The sequence below is a fragment of the Protopterus annectens genome, chromosome 16.part0, assembly GCF_019279795.1.
Source record: "Protopterus annectens isolate FY-2018-M chromosome 16.part0, PAN1.0, whole genome shotgun sequence".
NCBI lineage: Eukaryota > Metazoa > Chordata > Ceratodontiformes > Protopteridae > Protopterus > Protopterus annectens.
Window position 1 is genome coordinate 316,257,316 of NC_056750.1, and position 21,578 is coordinate 316,278,893.

The window sequence follows — 21,578 nt, forward strand, 5'->3', positions numbered from 1 at the left end:
ATTTTACAATGATTGACTTATCAGCTTTCTTACAGCAGAGTGCACTGTTGTCACATTTTTGCAGTTCAACATCCAATACAGTCCTTTCACATTTAAGAGAACAAGCCTGTGGCTTATATTAATATTTACAAATGACAGAATTATCTACAAATTCTATCCAGCTAAGCTGGCAGCCTTCACCTATCTTCACACCCTCACAACAGCCTTAAAGTAGCTGGCTATGGATTGTTCTGGTGGCAGTATCTACCTTATAGTCTGGGCAGAGGGGACATAGCTGGTAAATTTGTGCCAGCCTTTCCCAGACAGGTGTGTGTGTGTGTGTGTGTGTGTGTGTGTGTGTGTGTGTCTGTGTGAAAAATCAAATCTCAAAATGTGTGTGTGTGTCTCAGCTAGTTAGAGCAGGGACACAGAGCACTGGTTTCAGAGAGAGTAGTTGAGGATTGGCTTGGAACACTCGACTGAGAATGGCTGTGGTCAGTGTGGGGTCTTATTTGGGGCCAAGTGAGATAGACGGAAACCCAGCCCCAGGACAGAGTGCGTTTCCTATGTGCTCTTAAGGGAAATTGTGCTCAGTGCAGAGAGTGGCGCCTGAAATCACTGTCTGCATCCAGTTTTCTTCCAAGTGAACAGCCCTCATCAGTGTCCATGGTGAGGACTAAGACTCCTTGATCACTGGCCCAGAGGAGGGGGTGTCACAGCATGTTCGATAAAATGCCATTAAATGATGTAATCTTTCGGTGAAATAACAGGGACACCAGAAAGGCAATGTGTAAAGGTGAAACCTCATATTTCAGAAATAGTGGCCTTTTGCATCTCCAAAGCCTCAAATGACCTAGAAACAGATGGACTACCAAGACACTTACTACTGCAGACAAGAAGAACTTATACCAGGGCAACCAGTTAAGAGACTGGCACCAGGTGTCAAAAGGACTATGAACCAGTATCAGATCATGCACTAACCAAAGGCTACAAAACTGCAAAGAGCACTTATCTGGACATGATATGAGTCTTTAACCTTAGCTCCCCTAATCTAAAATCCCAGACTGTCATAAGCTTCTAGAAGACAAATAGCTACATGACATCTGAGCTGCAAGTTCCAAAGTGGATGACCAAATTAACCTATGTTAATTGGACCTTGCTGGCCCAAGGGTCAAAAGGCAGGGCCCAGGAAGAAAAGTCTCAATCTCAACTACCTTCCCCAAAACTGAGATCAGATGACAGAAAGGATCAATCCCCAAGATAAAAATGGTTAACAAAGGGCTTTAGCTGGTCAGCTAGCAATGGAGTCTGGTAAGAACCTGAGAATGTACACACCCTTATCCAGTGTGGGTGCCAAGGATGTGACTTCCTTAGACCCATGATCACATACCAGTACAAAGGATGAGACTAGGCTTCATTAAGAACAAGTTTACAACTGAGGAGTTGAAGGTAGGGAACATATGTACATGAGACTTATCTCCCAAAGATTGATCCTGGCTTCTAAGTGCTTGCCCTTGAAGCAATGCTTTGACATATTCTTTGTCTGCAGACAGCATCACCTCCATCATTCTCTCAGATGAGGTGAAATAAATTTTTCCTGCATTTGGCACCTGTAGCAGTACATACTGTTGTGCTCTTCCATGAAAATGTACAGCAAAATACTGATCTGAACCTTGGCTGTTAAGATGAAAGATGGCTAAATGGAAACATAATATGATGCTTAGGCATGTGAATGCAGGACCTTATCGCTGACAAGGACCAAGATCCAAACTGTGCAAGCAACAAAAAGTAATGGAACCTACTATGGGCTCAAGGATGATCTTGCCTACATATCCATGTGGGAATTTGTTGAAAAACAAAAATTGAGTTCTAACTGGTGGAAAGTAATATCTAATCAAGGATTCATCATAAGGGATCCTCACAGATGGACTGACCAGTCTCCTTAGCTTATAGTATCTTAAAGGAAAAAGAGTATCAGAATAGAAATTTACCAGCTACTCATTCTGTCAGAACTTCTTTTTCTCTCCATCTGCCAAAATATTCTGCTATGGACTATTCGTATTGCACTATTATCAAGTGATTTATATCAAAGAAAATGAACAGTGTTGCTTTCCTACATTTTTTCAGGCCAAGAGCACAATTCTGCTTCACATGGTTGTGCAAAGGTCCATAAGGATCAGTGCTCTAACCCAGTTAAAAATATAAAATAAAAAAATAAAAAAAAGATATATGTCAGCAAGCTGGCTGGCAACAAAGGAAAAAGGTAAATGTCTGCTTAAATGCTTACACTGCATTACGTCAAAGTGATCTAAAAAGAAGGTTAGATATATGCAAGATACGCAGATGACACACACCAGCACAATATTTTACCTAGTCATAGTTACTAACATAGCTATAATTTGATGCAGGATGCAAAACAGTAAAATAGCCTGTACACAATACAGTCAGGAAGAAAAGGTTCAGTAGAAAGATTAATGCCTACAGGCAGGGAGAACTGTCAAACTCTTGCACTGAACTCTCAAGAGCAGTCGATATCCTGGTGAAACATTGGTCTCGCAGTGGTACAGCTGGTATGCTTAAGTGAGAACTAGGTGAGGATCAACATGAAGAGAACTGTTACATTAGAAAGACGGGGACAGACAGTGATTAAATAACATCGGCAGCAAATCTGACTTGATGATGCAAAAGATGCCCTCCTCTCCATTTTTATGTAAGTAACTTTTTCCTACGTTCTATTAATATGCTGATAAAATCAAACAAACAACTTCTCTCAAACAGTGCCCCCCCCCCAAACACCACACACATGACTTCATGATCTACATACACAAAATGAGTAAGAAATGTCATACCCTAACCAATTAAATTGGAAACCATGCACAGAAGAACCTCCACTGAGACCAACACTTTCCATTTCTGAAGATATTTTTTCTCCAGCGACACTTATGAAACACATGCTCTGTTTCTACATTTCAGATGTGACTGAAACACTGCTTACCTTCTGGTGACTTGGACTTTCCAACAGCTGCTGCTTCATTTTTAGTTCTTTTTCAGTTATCTCTCTCATTTTAAGGTTCACCTATATCAAAATATAATAAAAACAATTGTTTACAATACAGAAACTGTACTGAGATCTACTTCAGGTGTGCAATACTTGGCATTAAAACTCCAACATAACGATGTTAGCTTCAGAGATAAATCCTTCATTAAAATCCACATGACCCTAAATCAGTTAATGACCTATGAGATGAAGAAGTCAATAAGAAAAACTAGGACTGAGTGGTTACTGCTCGCTAACTTTCTATGGGAAGGGGCATGGTCCAACCCATTGTAATGTCAGCAACACACAAACAGAGGTGCATGGCAAGCTGTGTATAAGCTGAAGACGTGTCATTGCACTTCTGAAGAAGCCTTCATAAAATGAGTGTGGAAACTGCACATGCTCACGAAATGAAGGTACAGCCCTCATTTTTAGAGAGCACACACTGGCCAACAAAGGGAGGACTGAGGCAGAAAAGTGGAAAATCCCTCATAGCTGCCTCAGTGATAAGTATGCCATGCTAGACTCTCACACTGGTGAAGGAGAATGTAATGATACAGTCATAGTGTATGTGTGCGTGGGAGAAGTTTAACAAGCACTGGAGATGGGGAAAAAAGCTTCAAAAGACAAAAAGAATTAACACATAAATTATTCACAACCATGATGGAATCAATTATTAAAGGCAATCCTACTTCAGATTTGATACACAGCTTAAATTTTCACCACACTGTGGATGCACAATGAAATGTCAGCATTTATAAAACACTTAATATTTCATCTCCCTCATTAAGAGAGCAAAATTTGCTACGTTTGGACAAGAAAAAGCCCTGTACTCCTCAAATCTTACAGAAAGGACTACTTTAAAAATCCCTGCAGATGCTTAGCATATATCTGCTTACGAAAACCAATAGTTTGTGCTACATATGGGCATATGCAGGCATTTGCACCAATGTCAAATAAGCAGAGCCAGCACAATTCGGTGTGGAAAAATATATTATAAATAATACATAGTGTATTAAAAAATACACCTAACCAACAAATACATCAGACTGGTTTCGGCAATGCTGCCTTCCTCAGTGAGCAAAAAACAAATGTCATTATTTAATGCACTATGTATTATTTATAATATATTTTTCTACACCGAATTGTGCTGGCTCTGCTTATTTGACTTGTGGTACTCAGGATTTTAGGCTGTTGCACTAGCCGTACCTGCGGGTTTCTTACAGTATAATTTGCACCAATGTATCATATTAAATCTAGATATACAGAGCAGAAAAAAAATTGCATTACTATTGAATATAAATATATGTGTGTATATATATATATATATATATACTTATATATATACACACACACATATACATGTTTTTCTGAAGAAGTTCTTGTCACCATTAAAGAATGAAAGCAACACCTGTTCTGCTCTGCTTTTTCTTACTTGCATAGTCAAAGAAGCTTTTGTTTGCACGCACACACGCACACACACACACACACACACACACACACACACACACACACACACACACACACACATATACATACAGTGGATATAAAAAGTTTACACATCCCTGTTAAAATGCCAGGTTTTTGTGATATAAAAAAAATAAGACCACAAAAAAATCATTTCAAAACTTTTCCCACCTTTAATGTGACCTATAACCTGTACAATTCAATTGAAAAATAAACAATCTGTTAAGGGAAAAATATACAAAATAAAAAAAATACAATAAGTTGGTTGCGTAAGTGTGCACACCCTTATACTAATACTTTGTTGAAACACCTTTTGATTTAATTACAGCATTACGTCTTCTTGGGTACACACCTGCCATCAATTAAAGAGAGAGTTGCCTGCTACAGCAAAAGCAATGGTTCGCAGAGAGCTTACAAAGCATCAAAGGGATCTCATTGTTGAAAGGTATCAGCCAGGAGAAGGATACAAAAAAATTTCCACAGCATTGGATATACCATGGAACACAGTGAAGACAGTCATCAAAAAGTGGAGAAAATATGGGACAACAGTGACATTGAAAAGAACTGGACATCTTTCCAAAAGTGATGAAAAGACAAGATGAAAACTGGTCAGGGAGGCTGCCAAGAGACATACAGCAACACTGAAGAGGCTGCAGGAATTTCTGCCAAGTACTAGTTGTGTACTACATGTGACAACAATCTCCCGTATTCTCCTTAAGTCTGGGCTATGGGGTAGGGTTGCAAGACGGAAGCCTTTTCTTACACAGAAAAATATCCAGGCCCAGCCATAATTTGCAAAACAATACATCGAGTCTCCCAAAAGCATGTGAGAAAATGTGTTATGGTCTGATGAACTTTCTGGCCACAATTCCAAAAGGTATGTTTGGCGCAAAAAAGTACAGTTTCGTACCTACCATAAATGTAGATGTCCGAACAGGATAGCATCTGCAGTCCTAACAAATGGGTTGTCCTGTCGTCAGGCAGCCCTTCGGTCAGCCGATTCCAAAGTCTGGGTCTGGCCTCGGCTGGTGTCGCACTTCACCCGACGTCATCTCTGCTGGTCTTCGGGTATAAAGGCATCAGCCGACACCATTTTCCTCAGTGTTTCTTGCCCCAGATGCCAGTTGCCCTCTTGGAAAGCTAAATTTTGGGTAAATGCCAATGTTTCCAAAAAAGTAGAAGGCAAACACAAAAAATAAGCATGTATGTACATATATACAAACAAATACACCATAAGAGATCTCCCCCCCAGCTAGCTATTAGGAGGGTAAATACCCTAGGAGTACCACAGAGGGGAAGGAGGGTGGGTAATCCTGACTGCAGATGCTATCCTGTTCGACATCTCCATTTATGGTAGGTACAAAACTGTTCTATGTCCTCCAAGGATGCATCTGCAGTCCCAACTAAAGGGTAGAATACCATAGCCAAACTAGGGAGGAGGAAGAAGAATTATGGTGTAGTTAGGATCCCTTGCAAAACAGCAGTGGCAAAGCCTGCTCGGGATCTAGAGTATAGAGGTAAGTTATAATGCTTGGCAAATGTATGCACGGAGGTCCAAGTAGCCGCCTCAATAATGTCCTTGGTAGCCACTCCTCGTAAGAAAGCTGTGGTAGTGGCTGTAGCCCTTGTAGAATGAGGCCTTATGTTCTGTGGAATTTGCTTTCCATGGTAGGAGTAACAGAATCTTATGCAATTTCCTATCCACTTGGAGATTGTCTGTTTGGAGATTGCTTTTCCTTCCCTTCCTGTTGCATAAGCTACTAGAAGCTGGTCAGTTTTTCTATTGCCCTTGGTTGTGTCCAGGTAGTAGCGCAACTGTCTGTGTACATCCAAGGTATGCAGCAGTCTTTCCCCCCTGTTCTGTGGATTGGGAAAGAAGGTAGGTAGGTGGATTGCCTGGTTTAGAGACACTCTGGATACCACCTTAGGCATAAATGTAGGATTAGTTCTCATGGACACTCTATCTTGATGGAAGATTAGGAAGGGTTGTACTGCCATTAAGGCCTGTAGTTCCAAAACCCTCCTTGCTGAAGTAATTGCCAGTAGGAAAGCAGTTTTCCAGGATAGGTGTTGAAGGTCTGCTGTTGCTGCTGGTTCGAATGGAGGGAGTGTCAATTTTTCTAGCACAAAGTTCAAGTCCCATGCTGGTAATGGTGGTTTCCTAGGAGGTTTTACATTCTTGATTCCTCTGAGGAACTGCCTGAGTAGAGGATGAGAGAAGACAGGGGGATCGAAGCTGTATTCTGCAGAAATAGCTGATGCATGTATCTTGATGGAGGAATAGGACAGGCCTGTATGGAGAAGCTCTGCCAAATACTCCAGGATGTTGGCAATATCTATCTTTGACACATCTTTTCCTCTTTCAGTACTCCAAATGACAAACCTTTTCCATTTTCCTGCATAGTTCCTTCTTGTTGAAGGTCTGTGGGCCTCAAGGATAATGTCTTTAACCCTTTGGGATAAATCTGGGTTAGTTGCTCTTATGTAATGTTCCAGGCAGTCAGTTGCAGAGTTTTCAGGTTTGGATGCATGATGTTGTAGTCGCTCTGAGTTAACATCAAAGGAATCAGGGGTAGTGTCCATGTTCCCCCCAGAGACATGCTTCTCAGCAATGGATACCAATGTTGTCTTGGCCAATTTGGAGCTATCAGAATTATCCTTGGACGTTCCTCTTTGATTTTCAGTAGTACCTTGTGCATCAAAGGAAGAGGTGGAAATGCATATGCTGTCAGGTCTTTCCAACTGAAGGATAGAGAGTCCACCTTCCAAGCAAGTGGGTGGTATGTCCTTGTGCAGAATTTCTTGATCTGGTGATTGAGTGGGGATGTGAATAGGTCTATTTGTGGCATTCCCCATTTTTTTGTGATGGCCTTGAAGATGTCCGGGTGTAGCATCCATTCGTGAGCATCCGAGGTAGTTCTGCTTAACATGTCTGCTAGGATGTTTTCTTTTCCCGGTACAAATATTGCCTGTAACTGAATGTTGTAGCTCAGAGACATATTCCATAGGTCCAGAGCCATTCGACATAAGGGGTATGAATGAGTGCCTCACTGTTTGTTGATGTACCACATGACTGTGGTGTTGTCTGTCCTTATCATTAATTGGCCTTCTTTGAGGAATGGTCTGAAATTCTGGATTGCTAGTTTTACTGCCAGCATTTCTTTTTGATTTATGTGCAGGTGCAGCTGATCTGGAGTCCATAATCCTTGAATGCATTTGTCCAGCATGTGGGCCCCCCAACCTAGGTCTGAGGCGTCCGTTGTGATGGTTTGGCTTGCTTGAATGTTGTGGAAGGGCAAACCTGGGTTTGACTGGCATGCTTGAGCCCACCATAGGAACTCTTGTTTCAGGCATGGGATTTAGTGGTATCTCGGTTTCTAAGCTGTGCCTGTTTTGAGACCATAAATTCTTTAGGTACCACTGTAGCTTTCTCATATGCAATCTGGCATGGGGGACCAGGATTATGCATGATGCCATGAAGCCCAAGGCCTGCAGTACTTTCCTTGCTGTTAGTTTGTTCTGCTTTGTTAATGCCAAGAAGTAAAGAGGTAGATGTTCTTGTTTTTCTGCAGTTAGGAATGCCATCTGTTTTACTGTGTCCATTTCTGCACCCAAGAATGTTCTTGTTTGGGATGGTATCAGTCTTGACTTTTTTAAATTGACTGTGTATCCCAGGGCTTGTAGTAAGCAAATGACTCTTTGTAAGTCTTGTGTCAGCTTGCTTTTGTTGTCCGCTTGTATCAGGCAGTCATCCAGGTATGGATAAATTTGGATTCCCTGTAGCCTGCAATGAGCGATTACCGATGCCAGGCATTTTGTGAATACTCTGGGCGCAGTAGATAAGCCAAAGGGCAATGCTGAGAATTGATAATGCTCTTATCCTGCAAGAAATCTGAGGTATCTTCTGCAATTTGGTCGTATGGGGACGTGCAGGTATGCCTCCTTGAGATCTAGAGTTACCAGCCAACACTCCTTGCCCAGCATGGGAAGAAGTTGCTGTAGGGTCAGCATTTTGAATTTTGGAACAATGATGAATGTGTTTAAAGCGGACAGGTCGAGAATAGGTCTCCAACTTTTCTCTTTTCTTGGCACTAGGAAGAGTCTGGAATAAAATCCTTTGCCCTGTTCTGTAGGTGGCACCCTTTCCACAGCTCTCATCTTTGTTAATTGAGCTATCTGTTTTAGAGCTTCTGTTTTTTGATTTGGTGGTAGGTTTGGCATTCCTCTTTTACTGGTAAGGTGTGGAAATGAAACCTGTAGCCTTGGTCTATAGTTTGCAAAATCCACTTGTCTCTTGTGATATAGTGCCAATTTTTTGAAAATAAGGCTAACTTTCCGCCTAAGGGTGCTGCTATTTGTTCCCTGGAAGGCGGTGTCAGAGCCAAGTCACTGTGTTTGTCCTGTTGCAGTGGCAGTGGTTGTGTCTGTGCCTCGTTGGGTATTGCCTTGCCACTGGCGTCCTCTGTAGGCACCTCCTCTGGATTGATTTCTGCCTCTGGAACGTCTATTCCTGCCTCTCTGAGATTTAGAGGAGTCTGGAAAGGACCAATTTTTGGAAGGCCAGTTCCTGCTAAACCTTGGGGGCTGAACCTGTAAGAAATCTTTAACTGTTTGTACAGATTTTGCCTTCTCTTCCATTTTCTTCATTACTTGCCGGGCAGGAGAACCAAATAGACTGACCTTATCCATAGGAGCATCTAATAGCTTTGCTTTAACATGATCCGGCAAGACCTGTTCTTTCAACCATGCATGCCTTCTTATAACTGTGCCAGTCATGGCTGATCTAAATGAAGCCTCCAGTGCATCATAGCCACATTTTAAAGAATGGTTACTAACCTGCTGAATGTTATTCACCATTTCTAAAACATATTTCTTATCTAAGGAATCATCAGAAGACAGTTTCTTAGTTAACTGATCAAGCATAAACTCTTGGTATTGGATAATATGAAACTGACAGTTCAAAGCTCTAGCTGAGAGAGTAGCAGAGGTGTATACTTTTTTACCCCAGCTCTCTAAGGACCTGGATTCCCTTTCAGAAGGGAGAGGGTTTTTCGCTGAGGTCGAAGCTACTGCCTTAGGCCCCTGGGAGATAGTCTCAGGATCTGCAAGGGGAGCCTTGTATAAGTGGTGATGAGTGTCCGGTACCCTGTAAAACCTATCGGGCTTGGCAGGGGCTGGAGGTAAAGTATCAGGAGCAGTGCAAACATCATTAAATGCATCATCCACAACTGGAAGAACTGGAGGTATAGCTAAGGGCCTATGTTGCGGTAAGTGTAGAAAGGTCCTAAGCCTTTTTCTTGAATCTGAGAAATCTTGTCCCTGCCATTGGAATTGCTCTCTCATGGCATGTAAGGTTTCCCCAAAGGAAAATTCCTCTGGTGGAGAGGCAGAAGGTATAGATTCTTCAGCATCGGAATCTTCATAAGTAGAAAAAGGAGCCTCTGGATGGTCTGTATTGTCTGAATCATCAGAAGAGTCATCTGAGGACACTGGCTCAGGGGGGCTCTGCTCTAGGTCTCTTTTCTGGAGGTTGAGAGGCCCTGTCTGGGTGAGATTGGGATCCCCTTATTAAAGAGATGAGATCCTCTGCCAGAGTAAGCATTTGGGAACTGGAACTGGGCCTGTGAGAGGGGGGCTTAACAGGCACAGACTTAGCAGTTTTGGCTGCTTTAGCCCTGGCAAAGGCCTTTATAGACATGGCTGCAGGAGGCCTAGCAGCACCACGTGCTGGGGTAGAGACATCCAAAGGGATGGTGTCCGATAATTCTAGAGAAACCACATTAGTAGGCAAAACTTCAGAGGCCGATTCAACTAGGGTAGCAGGAGCCTCGGTAGTAGTCATGGATTCAGCTGAAGATGGACCCGTTTGCTCGGTTTCAGCCGAAACCGAGACACTCGCGGTTTGCTTAACCGTGGTTTCGGCCGAAACCGCGGACCGCGAGTGTCGGTCTTTTTCTTTGCGTTTCTTAACAATTTGAGAAGTCGGAGGATCCGACGGCATAATGTATGCAAAATCTGAGCCGAAAAACTGTTCAGCAAACTCCGACCGACGCCTAAGCGTTCGTCGGTTGAAAGAAGCACAGGCTAAACAGGCTGCTACGTCGTGGTCTGGGCCTAAACAAGGTAAGCAGTAAGAGTGGAAATCTTTATGAGGTATTTGTTTCCCACAAGTTAAACAGTTATTCACTTTTTCTGACATTGGCTGAGGCAAGAAAGAGTCCCCAACAGGGTACTTAGCTTTTTAGAAGTCTTCGAAGTAGTATTCGGTAGTAGTAATCTCTGGATCTGACCGACCGGCACTTGCGAACAGCTTCTGCTTCGGGCGCCATGCGGCAAGAAAGACTGAGGAAAATGGCGTCGGCTGATGCCTTTATACCCGAAGACCAGCAGAGATGACGTCGGGTGAAGTGCAACACCAGCCGAGGCCAGACCCAGACTTTGGAATCCGGCCGACCGAAGGGCTGCCTGACGACAGAACAACCCATTTGTTAGGACTGCAGATGCATCCTTGAAGGACATCAACACTTCGCATCACCAAAAGAAGACCATCCCCACGGTGAAGCATGGTGGTGGCAGTATTCATACTTTGGGGTTGCTTTTCTTCAGCTGGAATTTGGGCTTTAGCCAAGGTGGAGGGAATTATGAACAGTTCAAAATACCAGTCACTTCTGGCCCAAAATCTTCAGGTGTCTGTTAGAAAGCTGAAGATGAAGAGGACTTTCACCTTTCAATACGACAATGACCCCCAAGCATACATCCAAATCAACAAAAGAATGGCTTCACCAGAAGAAAAAAAAAAAGTCATGTACTCACCATAACGTTCCATGTTTGTAGTCCATCTCGCCCTTCATTCTTACACATGGGTTCGGAGCCAATCCTAGGCTCTGACTCGGCCTATTACAAAGCTCAAAGTCTTCCAGTTGGCTCGTGGCTAGGTAGGTATCCCATGGTGCACCAGTACAATCCCCACATCTTGTTTTTTGCTAAACTATAGAAAGACAGAACTAAAGCTATCCTGAAAGAACAACAATAATGAAAGGTCTCCACCTGTTATGGAAGAATTATCCTGTCTCCAGATCCTTCCAGGATGGGGGTAGGAGGGTGGATTCATAAAAATTAAGGGCAAGATGGACTGCAAACATGGAACGTTATGGTGATTACATAACTTCTTTATGTTCTGTAGTCCTATCTCGCCTTCATTCTTACACATGGGACAGCGTCCCTAGCACCTTATTCTTGGGTGGCTCACGGAAAGATACTTCTGAGTACCGTGGAAGCAAAGGAGGCTCTACCTCTAGAGATCAGGTTCAATTTGTAATGAGTAATAAAAGTGTGAGGGGTAGCCCAGGTCACAGCTGCACAAATATTATCAATTGGAACCCTGGCTTGGAAGGCTGCAGATGTAGACTGGGATGTAGACTGGGATCGTGTAGAATGAGCCTTAATCTTGAATGGCAAAGGCTTTCCATTTGGAGGAATAAATGAAAGAGATATAACTCAAAATCCAATTCGAAAAGGTCATTTTGCAGATCGGGAGACCTAATCTGGAGTCAGAGAAGGATACAAACAATTGGTCTGACTTCCTGAATTCCATAGTCCTGTGTAGAAAGAAAGTACAGTTGTGTACACTTACCATAAATGTAGATGTTCAAGTGTATTCACTGTTGCAGTCATTACATTTGGGTTATCTGCTTGCAGTAGCCCTCAGTCAGCCTGATTAACAAAGTCTTGGGTCCTGCATCGGTTGCTGTCCCTTCTTCCATGACGTCAGGTCATCAGGAGTATAAACATGAAGCCAATACCATTACATCAGTTTTTCTTGCCCCAGATGTCAGGTGCCCCCCTAATGGGAAGCAATTAAATCTATAATACAAGGATATACCTCCAACAAAAAAGCAAATACACCAAAAAGCTTTTTGAACATAGTAAGTGAGAGTAGAGGTATAGCCAAAAGAAGAAAGGGGGCTGGAGGGAGGGTAACCAGGAATGCAACAGTGAATACACTAGAACATCTACATTTATGGTAAGTGTACACAACTGTACTATGTTCTTCGTGTTTCACTGTTGCAGTCATTACATTTGGGTAGATTCCCAAAGCTAAGGGTGGGAAGAGGAATTTAAATAGAATTAGGACTAGCTATACGGCCCTGCAAGACTGCAGTGGCAAAACTAGCTCTGGATTTAGAGAAAATTGGCAAACGATAATGCTTGGTGAAAGTATGTACAGAACTCGAGGTAGCAGCTTCTAGGATGTCCCTAGTAGGGACGCCCCTGAGAAAAGCTGTAGAGGTAGATGCAGCCCTGGTTGAATGGGGTCTGATGCCCTGTGGGATAGGTTTTCCATGGTGCATATAGCAGAAATGAATGCAGTGGCCTATCCATTTTGAAATGGTTTGCTTTGAAATAGCTTTCCCCTCTGTCCCTGCAACAAATGCCACCAGCAGTTGTTCCGATTTCCTTTGAGATTTAGTCCTGTCCAAGTAGAATCGAAGTTGTATGTGCACATCTATGGAGTGCAGTATCCATTCCCCTTTGTTCTATGGGTTAGGAAAGAAGGTAGGCAAATGAATGGACTGATTACCACCTTGGGCATGAAGGAGGGATTGGTTCTAAGGGACACCCTGTCTGCATGAAAGATGGTGAAAGGCTCCACAGCCATAAGGGCCTGTAACTCAGATACCCTTCTTGCAGAAGTGATTGCTAAAAGGAAAGCAGTTTTCCAGGAAAGGAATTTTAAATCTGCAGTAGCAGCTGGCTCGAAAGGAGGAAGAGTGAGTTTCTCCAAGACAAAGTTAAGGTCCCAGGTTGGAGTTGGAGCTCTCCACGTTGGCCTTAAATTTTTGGCCCCTCTGAGGAACTGCTTGAGCAGTGGGTGAGAGAAGAGGGGATGCTCTGTGCTATAATGAGCTGAAATGGCTGAGGCATTAATTTTGATGGAGGAAAAGGACAAGCCCTTATGAAGCATCTCAGTCAAATATTGTAGAATCTGAGGTAAATTGGGCACTGCTGCGCTCATCCCTTGAGATTGGTTCCAGGTACAAAATCTTTTCCATTTTGCAGCATAAGATTTTCTAGTACTAGGCCTCCTAGCCTCTAAAATTAAATCTATCACTGATTTACTGAGGGGTGGCAAAGGAGAGATTAGGTAATTAGCCAGGCTGCTAGGTTAAGGGTTTGCAGCGGAGGGTGCAGAATCTGGTTCTCCTGCTGAGACAACAGGAAAAGAGTCTGAGGCAGGTGCCATGGGGCCAAGTGTGACACACTGCACAGGAGGGGGTACCAGTGTTGGCGTGGCCAGTCTGGTGCAATTAAAATCGTCTTTGGCTTGTCCTGTTTGATCTTTAGTAGTACCTTGGAGAGCAGAGGCAGAGGAGGAAAAGCATAAACTGATAGGTTTTTCCAGCTGAAGGATAGAGCATCCACTTTCCAAAATAGTTTATGGGGAATCCTTGTGCAAAATTTGTCCAATTGATGGTTCTGGGGGGAGGCAAACAGGTCTATATCTGGGCTCCCCCATTTGCTAGTCAACATGTTGAAATTCCTTGGTTCCAGTTTCCACTCGTGTGGGTCCATGAGGTTTTTGCTTAGTCCATCTGCCAGTGTATTTAGTTTTCCTGGCAGGACTTGAGCTTGCAGATTCACTTGGTAGCTCAAGGCTGTGTTCCACGATGCCATGGCTAGTCTGCAGAGGGGGTAAGAGTGTGTACCCCCCTGCTTGTTTATGTACCACATGATCATGGTGTTGTCCATCTTTACCATTAGTTGTCCTGAAAGAATGTGGTCCTTGAAGGCTGTCAGAGCATTCTGTACAGCTAACATTTCTTTTTGTAGGTGCATTTGACTTGGGTTCCATTTGCCCTGAATGCACTTCCCTGCCAGATGAGTCCCCCATGCATAGTCTGATGCGTCTGTTGTTAAGGTTTGGGTGGCAGGGAGTAGTGTGAATGGTAGTCCCTTGTTTTGGTGGCAGGCCTCTGCCCACCAAAGGAACTCTAGGCATAGGCAAGATATGATAGGAATCATAGCTTCTAGATCGTGTGAATGTTGACACCATAGTCTTTTGAGATACCATTGCAGTTTCCTCATATGCAGCCTTGCATATGGAATTAGAAGAATGCAGGAGGCCATGAACCCAAGGCTTGCAGTATTTGCCTTGCAGATAACTGGGTTTTTGTGGCCACTTGTTTGAAGTAGGTTGTGAAATAAGTCAGTTTCTCTGGCGTGAGAAAAGCTTTCTGGGAAGTTGTATTCAAGTTTGCTCCCAGGAATATAATTTGTTGACAGGGTACCAGGTGCGATTTCATTTCGTTTATGGTGTACCCCAGACAAGTCAGTACCCTCTGAACAAAGGCCAGATGATTCAAAAGTATGTCCTGGCTTTCTGCCTGAATTAGAAAATCATCCAGGTATGGCTATATTTGAATATTTCTTTGCCTGCAGAATTGAATGACTGGAGCTAGGCACTTTGTGAATACCCTGGGTGCAGTAGATAAGCAAAGGGCAGTGCAGAGAACTGATAGTGCATGTAGCCTGCTTTGAAGCATAGGTATCTTCTGCAAGACTCCCTGATAGTGATGTACAGGTATGCTTCTTTTAAGTCTAGTGTTGCCAACCATGCATCTTTGCCTAGCATAGTATGCAGCTGGTGAAGAGTCAGCATCTTGAATTTGGGAATCACCAGAAAGGTATTTAGAGTAGAAAGGTCCAGGATCTGATGCCATGTATTGCCTTTTTTGGGTACCAGAAAAAGTATCGAAAAGAAACCTTGTCCCTTTTCCTCTTCTGGTACCATGCTTAACAGAGAGAGTAGTTGATTTTGTGCCTCTGCCCACTGATTTGGGTGTAGATCTGGCCACCCGCTTGGTGTTGGTAAGGTGTGGAAGTGAAATCTGTATCCTTGGGACACTATACTTAAAACCCATTTTTCCTGGGTAATGAGTTCCCAGTTTTTGGCCTGCAGACCAATCTTTCCGCCTAAAGGAGCATTCAGTTGGGAAGAGCTTGGAAGTTTTAAAAGCAAGTTATTGAGACAGTTTTCCATAGGGGAAGTCTTACTACTCACCGATTTGGGTGCGGAAACCCCCCACTGCTTAGTCTTGTGTGTCCCCTGGGATTGAAACCTGGGGTTTCTGTTGTATCTGAGTTTGGCTTGAGAAGACCTGGAAGGGGCTGGAAAGGACTAATTCTTAGAGGGCCAGTGCCTACTAAATCTAGGAGGCTGAACTTGTAAGAAATCTTTAACAGTTTGCATAGATTTAGCTTTATCTTCCATCTTTTTAAGAACTTCCTCAGCCTTGTTGCCAAAAAGGCGATCCTGATTTAAGGGAGCATCCAACAATTTAGCTTTAACATGATCAGGCAAAGATTGCTCCTTAAGCCAAGCATGCCTTCTGAGCACAGACCCAGTAACAGCAACCCTGCAAGAGGCCTCTAATGAATCAAATCCACATTGCAAAGTATGTTTTCTAACCTGTTCGGCAGAATGCATTATATCCTGTAATTCATTATTTTCCGCACAGTCAGGAATAAACATCATTTTCTGTTTAAGCAATCCAGTAACATGTTGCTGATACTTTAACATATGAAACTGACAGTTTAAAGCCTTAATGGCCAAGGCTGCAGAAGTGTAAACCTTCTTACCCCATCTATCCAGCGCCCTGGAGTCTCTATCAGAAGGGGTACAATTTTTAGCAGTAGAAGCCTTAATGCTCTTGGGTCCCTGTCAAATAGTCTCTGGATCCGCAATAGGATTTTTAGAAAGGAACTTGTGTGAATCAGGAACCCTGTAATATCTGTAAGGTTTTCTGGGAGCAGGAGGAAAAGAATCAGGGGCCAAACTAGATTCCAAAAAAGCATCATCAACAATGTCTACTACAGGAGGAATAGCTAAAGGCCTATGCTGAGGCAGGAGTAAGAAATCCCTAAGCCTTTTTTTTGAATTAGAAAAATCCTGGCTTTTCCAGTGGAAATGCTCTCAGTATGTAAGGTTTCACCAAAAGAAAAATCCTCTGGAGCGGAAGCAGAGGGAATAGAGACCTCTGCATCAGAATCCTCATAAGTAGGTAAGGGCAAATCCAGATCATCAGAAGAATCAGAAAAAAAAATCAGAATCCTGATCAGAAGATTCATAAACAACTTCAGTCCTAGGTCTCTTAGAAGGGGGAGATTGGCTTCCCCTGATTAGAGTTATAAGATCTTCAGCCATTCTTATCATTTGTTTTTAAGGCATAGAGGCCTGAGCATGCGGCCTCGGTGTTGTTTTTTTAGGCATGGTTCGAGATTTAGGCCTAAATGAAGAAGGAGACATCGGTTTAACATGCAAGTCCATAGGCCTGAATACACCCTCAGAAGCCGGTGCCTGCACAGCGGCTCCGGACCCATCCAAGGTAGAGACATCCGTGGGTTCCATAGCTGAAGCATCTTGCAGCATACTGTACTCCAAATGGGTCTCAGTAGAGGCCTGTGAATCAGAAGTTGCGGGTATCAGGGGCTGCAAAAGCATCTTACTGAGTATCGGCGAACTGGCGACTGGCTTAGGAGAAGCGTTGTCAGCAGTTTTGTACCTCGGTGGCCTGTCTCTGTCTTTATCTTTGCGTTTTTTCGAAATCCCGGTAGTCGGATGGCTAACTGACGATATTTCTGGATAATTGAACTGAGAACCAAAATATTTAGAGGCAAAAATATACCGACAACGGACAGTGCACTGATTAAATAAAGCACAAAACCGACAGCAAGGTACATCGTGGTCAGGGCCTAGGCAAGGAATACAGTACGAATGAAAATCTTTATGAGGTATTTGCTTTCCACAAATAATGCAATTATTAACTTTTACTGACATCGGTAAGGAGCAAGAAAAAGTTTGCCCAACGGGGTACTTGGCTTTAACTAAAGACTTCATTTCTGAAACTCGAAAATGAAAATTTCAGGAGTTGGCCGACCGGCACTTGCGAACTGCTTCTGCTTTGGGCAACGCACGGCAAGAAAGACTGATGTAATGTTGTCAGCTGCATGTTTTATACCCCCGACGACCTGACGTCATGGAAGAAAGGACAGCAACCGACACAGGACCCAAAACTTTGTTAATCAGGCCGACTGAGGGCTACTGCAAGCAGATAACCCAAATGTAATGACTGCAACAGTGAAACACGAACATCCGTAAGTGCCTGTGAACATCCAACTGATGAAATCTGTATTCTGCTGTGTTGCAATGATTAGGGAAGAACACCAGCAGCTCTATAGTTTGATTCAAGTTCTTATGAGAGCACACTTTAGGGACAAAAGATGGATTTGTGCGAAGAAATACTCTATCTTTGTGGAAATTCAGATAAGGGGGCTTGATAGACAGTGCTTGTAATTCTGATACTCGTCTAGCGGATGTGATGGTTACTAGAACACGGTCTTCCAAGACAGAAACTTCAATGGGCACAAATGAGCAGGTTCTAAGGGTGGAGATGTAATTTTGGTCAGGACAAAGTTTAGATCCCAGGAAGCTACCGGTTCCTGAAAGGGGGGTCTCAGCAAAGTAGTATCTTTAAGGAAGGTTTTACACAATCTGTGTGACATCAGGTTAGACCCATGTTGACCCAAATGAAAATGTGATGTTGCTGCCAACTGAACCCTAATTGTGGCAGCAGCAGATCCCCGGTGAAAAGTTCAGACAAAAATTCTAAAACCACTGGAATGGATGCGGTGTAAGGGTCAACACATTCCTTTCTTCAGCCCAGATAGAAAATCTTCTCCATTTGCTAGTGTATAACTTTCTAGTGGAGGGTTTATGAGAAGATATGAGAATGTGGGTCACAGCGGGTGAAAAATCATGAAGCCTGACTAGGGATGGAACTGGAGCAGCCATGCTGTCAAGTTGAGGGTGTGAAGGCTGGGGTGAAGACAGCCTGACATGAGCATCAAGAGATCTGGCACTGGGTCGAGTCCATAGATCATCTAGAAGATGAGGCCCAAGAAAGGGGAACCAAATCTGATGAGGCCAGTAAGAAGAGATGAGAATCAATTTGCTTCCCAACAGTTTTGCTTTCTGAATCATCTTGGATATGAGAGGAAAGGGGGGAAAGCATAAAGGAGATCAAGGGCCAATCGTGAACAAGTGCGTCTCTCTGTGACTCCCCCGGAGGGGGGATAAGGAAAAGTAGCTGCTGCATTTGGAGTTGATCAGACTGGCAAAAAGATTGCAGCAAGGCTGTCCCCATTTGAGGAAGATCTGTTCCTCTATTTCCTGCTTCAGAGACCACTCATGAAGCATCAAGATTGCCCGGCTGAGTTTGTCGGCTATCACGTTGGTTGTCCCTGGGATGTGCATTGCCACTAGAAAGTGCTGGGAAGATATCGCCCATTTCCAAACCCAAATAGCCTCCCAACAAAGGGGGTAAGATCTGGTTCCGCCTTGTTTGTTGAGATACCATACCACCGACATGTTGTCTGATTGGATTGCTATCGTCCCAAGAGGAAGAAGGTCGCGAAGTGCTTGCAATGTCAAAAGCACCGCCCTTATCTCTAGGACACTGATATGCAGGTGAGCCTCATGATCTTGCTATGTGCCTTGGACAGTCCTGCCTAGATAATGCCCCCCCCCCTATCTGTGAGGCATCCGTGGTCACAGAAGCAACGGGTTGGTGAGGAAGGAATGGAGTGCCTGCCATTAGTTGGTTGGGTTAAATCCACCAACGGAGGTCCTTTTTGCAAGACTCTGTTAATATGATGTAGTGGAATAGAGGCAGCTGTTGAAAGGACCACTGGGACAATAGAAGCCACTGAAGAATTCGCATATGCAATCTGGCAAGAGGGACTAGCATTATGGTGGAGGCCATGGTCCCTAAGAGTTTCAGCACTGTCTTTGCCTTGACTTTTTGAAGGGGAAGTAGACTAAGAACTTTTGTATGTGGTTCTGTGCTCTTTCTGCAGGAAGACGAGCTAACATGGCGACCGTGTCTACTTCTGCGCCTATAAAAGTCAGAAACTGAGAGGGTGATAAGGCAGACCTTTCCGAATTTATAGTAATCCCCAACTGGGCACAAAGTTGGATAGTGGAATCTCTGGTTTGAAGGAGTAGATGCCTGGTGGGGGCAGTCAGGAGCCAGGCGTTCAGGTACGGAAACACTTGGAATCCTACATGTCTGAGGTGAGCTGTCACTACTGCCATACATTTGTTGAACACCCCGGGGGCTCTAGTGAGACCAAAGGGCAGAGCACGAAAATGGTAGAGACTGGCTCCCAACCAGAAGCGTAAGTGGCTCCTCGATGCTCTGTCCACTTTTATATGGTAGTACGCATCTTGGAGGTCTACTGAGCACATCCAAGTGTCGTTCCCTAACAGAGGGAGTATAGACTGCAGTGTCACCATCCAGAACTTGTCCTTCTTTAAGGATTTGTTTAGTTTGCTGAGGTCCAAGATGGGCCTCCAGTCCCCTGTATGTTTTGCCACTAAAAAGAATATGAAGTAAGCTCCGAATCCTACCTGGTCTGTGGGGGCGGCTTGGATGACTCTGTTTGCGAGCAACTTGTTCACTTCTACAGTTGCTTGATCCCTGTGACTGGGTGGAACATCCGGAATCCTCTTTGGAACGTGAGGAGGAAGAGAAAAGGGTATGGAATAACGTCTGGTGATAATTATTTGTACCCATTTGTCTCGGGTGATGTTTAGCCAGGCTTCTGGATACATATAAATGTGACCTCCGACTGACTCCAAAGAAGCACAGCCAGGCCATACATTAGGAGCACTGATAGGGATGGCCTCGAAACAAATCACGGCCTCCCTGGTTTTGCGGTCTGCCCCAGCCTCTAGGGCAACGTCTACCATTCGCTCCTCCTCCTCTGCCTCTGAAGGAGGAGTCACCCTGTGCATCTGGGAAAAGCCTCTGGGAGTTCTTGAACCACATCTTATCACCTCTTTAAACCTTGGGGGTATGGTCTAGAGGGGACGGTAAAACGTACTCCCACAGCAGACAGCATTTTCCCTTCCTGCTTGCACCTGGTGAGTGTGTCTTTTACCTTAGGTCCAAACAAGGAAGAACCATCAAAGGGGGGGGTTGGTAAAGGTAGACTGGAACAGCTCTGCAAAATTACACAAGCGCATCCAGGAGTGCCTCCTAAGGGAAACTCCTGAATCCGCTGCCCTGCTCGCTCCATCGGCTGCATAAGAAATCAGCCTCATGGAGGAGTTAACAATGGAATTCAAGGTGGACAACTGAGCAGACACCTTATCAGGGACTCCTTCAGTAGATGTACCTTGTAGAGTCTCTCCCAACCCCTTAAGAACATCTCACTGAAGCCTTGTAAAATGTGTTAGGTAGTTCAGAGATCTGAGTGTGAATGCCGCTGATGAAAAGATACGCTTCCCATATCTATCCATTATTCAAGACTCCTTGTTTGGTCGAAGGACAGATGCAAAACTCTCCACTAGTTCCTTCTTAGTGGCCGCCGCCACCACCATGGCATCTACAGGCACACCCTTGGATAAAAATTCCTTCTCTTTGGGAGCAGACAAAAATCTCCTGGGAACTGTCTCCATGGCATCAGGTTCTTCCACACTTTCCGACTAACAAGGTCTAAAATTCGTCAAAAGTTGGAGACACCCAAGAAGCTGAAGGTTCAGACTCAAAAGCCTTCGGGTACACCGACTCATCAGAAGGGGTGCCAGTGGGCTGGCTGCACCTCTGCTTAAGGATCTCCAAGATGTCTACAAAGGAGACATCATCAGTGGATGACTTTGGGGACTCTTCTGAAGCCTCGAGGTCTGTGTCGGAGGTAAGGGACTCATCCTGGAAGTCTACATGCTTCTTGCATGTCCTCTTCCGAGGGGGCTCCTCAGAAGGATATTCCGGGGAGGTCGCAGAAGAGCGGTGGCCACCAACTGGGGGTTCCTGAGGCTGCAGGTCTCTGCTGTCGAGAGAGGGAGTAGGTGCTGAGATGGAGGTCGGAGCCCGAGTGGGAAGGGTGTCAGTACCCCTGGGTGGAGCTGGTGAGCGAGACAGCACACTCTGCATCATCCCGAAGGCAGATCTCTCCTGCTCTGAAGATCTCCTCGGCTCCGAGGAGAAAGAGGAAGTCATCAGCTCTAGAGCCATCGGCTCCGAGATAGATG

General features: G+C 44.2%; 1 protein-coding gene across 10 annotated transcripts in view; it reads right to left on the reverse strand.

Annotated features, from left to right (window-relative positions):
• Nucleotides 1-21,578, reverse strand: part of CAMSAP1 (calmodulin regulated spectrin associated protein 1) — a 1,635,252-nt gene that overhangs the window by 1,009,153 nt on the left and 604,521 nt on the right. For all 10 annotated transcript variants that reach the window (XM_044057912.1, XM_044057905.1, XM_044057911.1 and 7 more), the window contains one exon: nt 2,975-3,055. In XM_044057912.1, the coding sequence (XP_043913847.1) occupies nt 2,975-3,055 (81 nt within the window). The remainder of the gene's footprint in view (nt 1-2,974; nt 3,056-21,578) is intronic.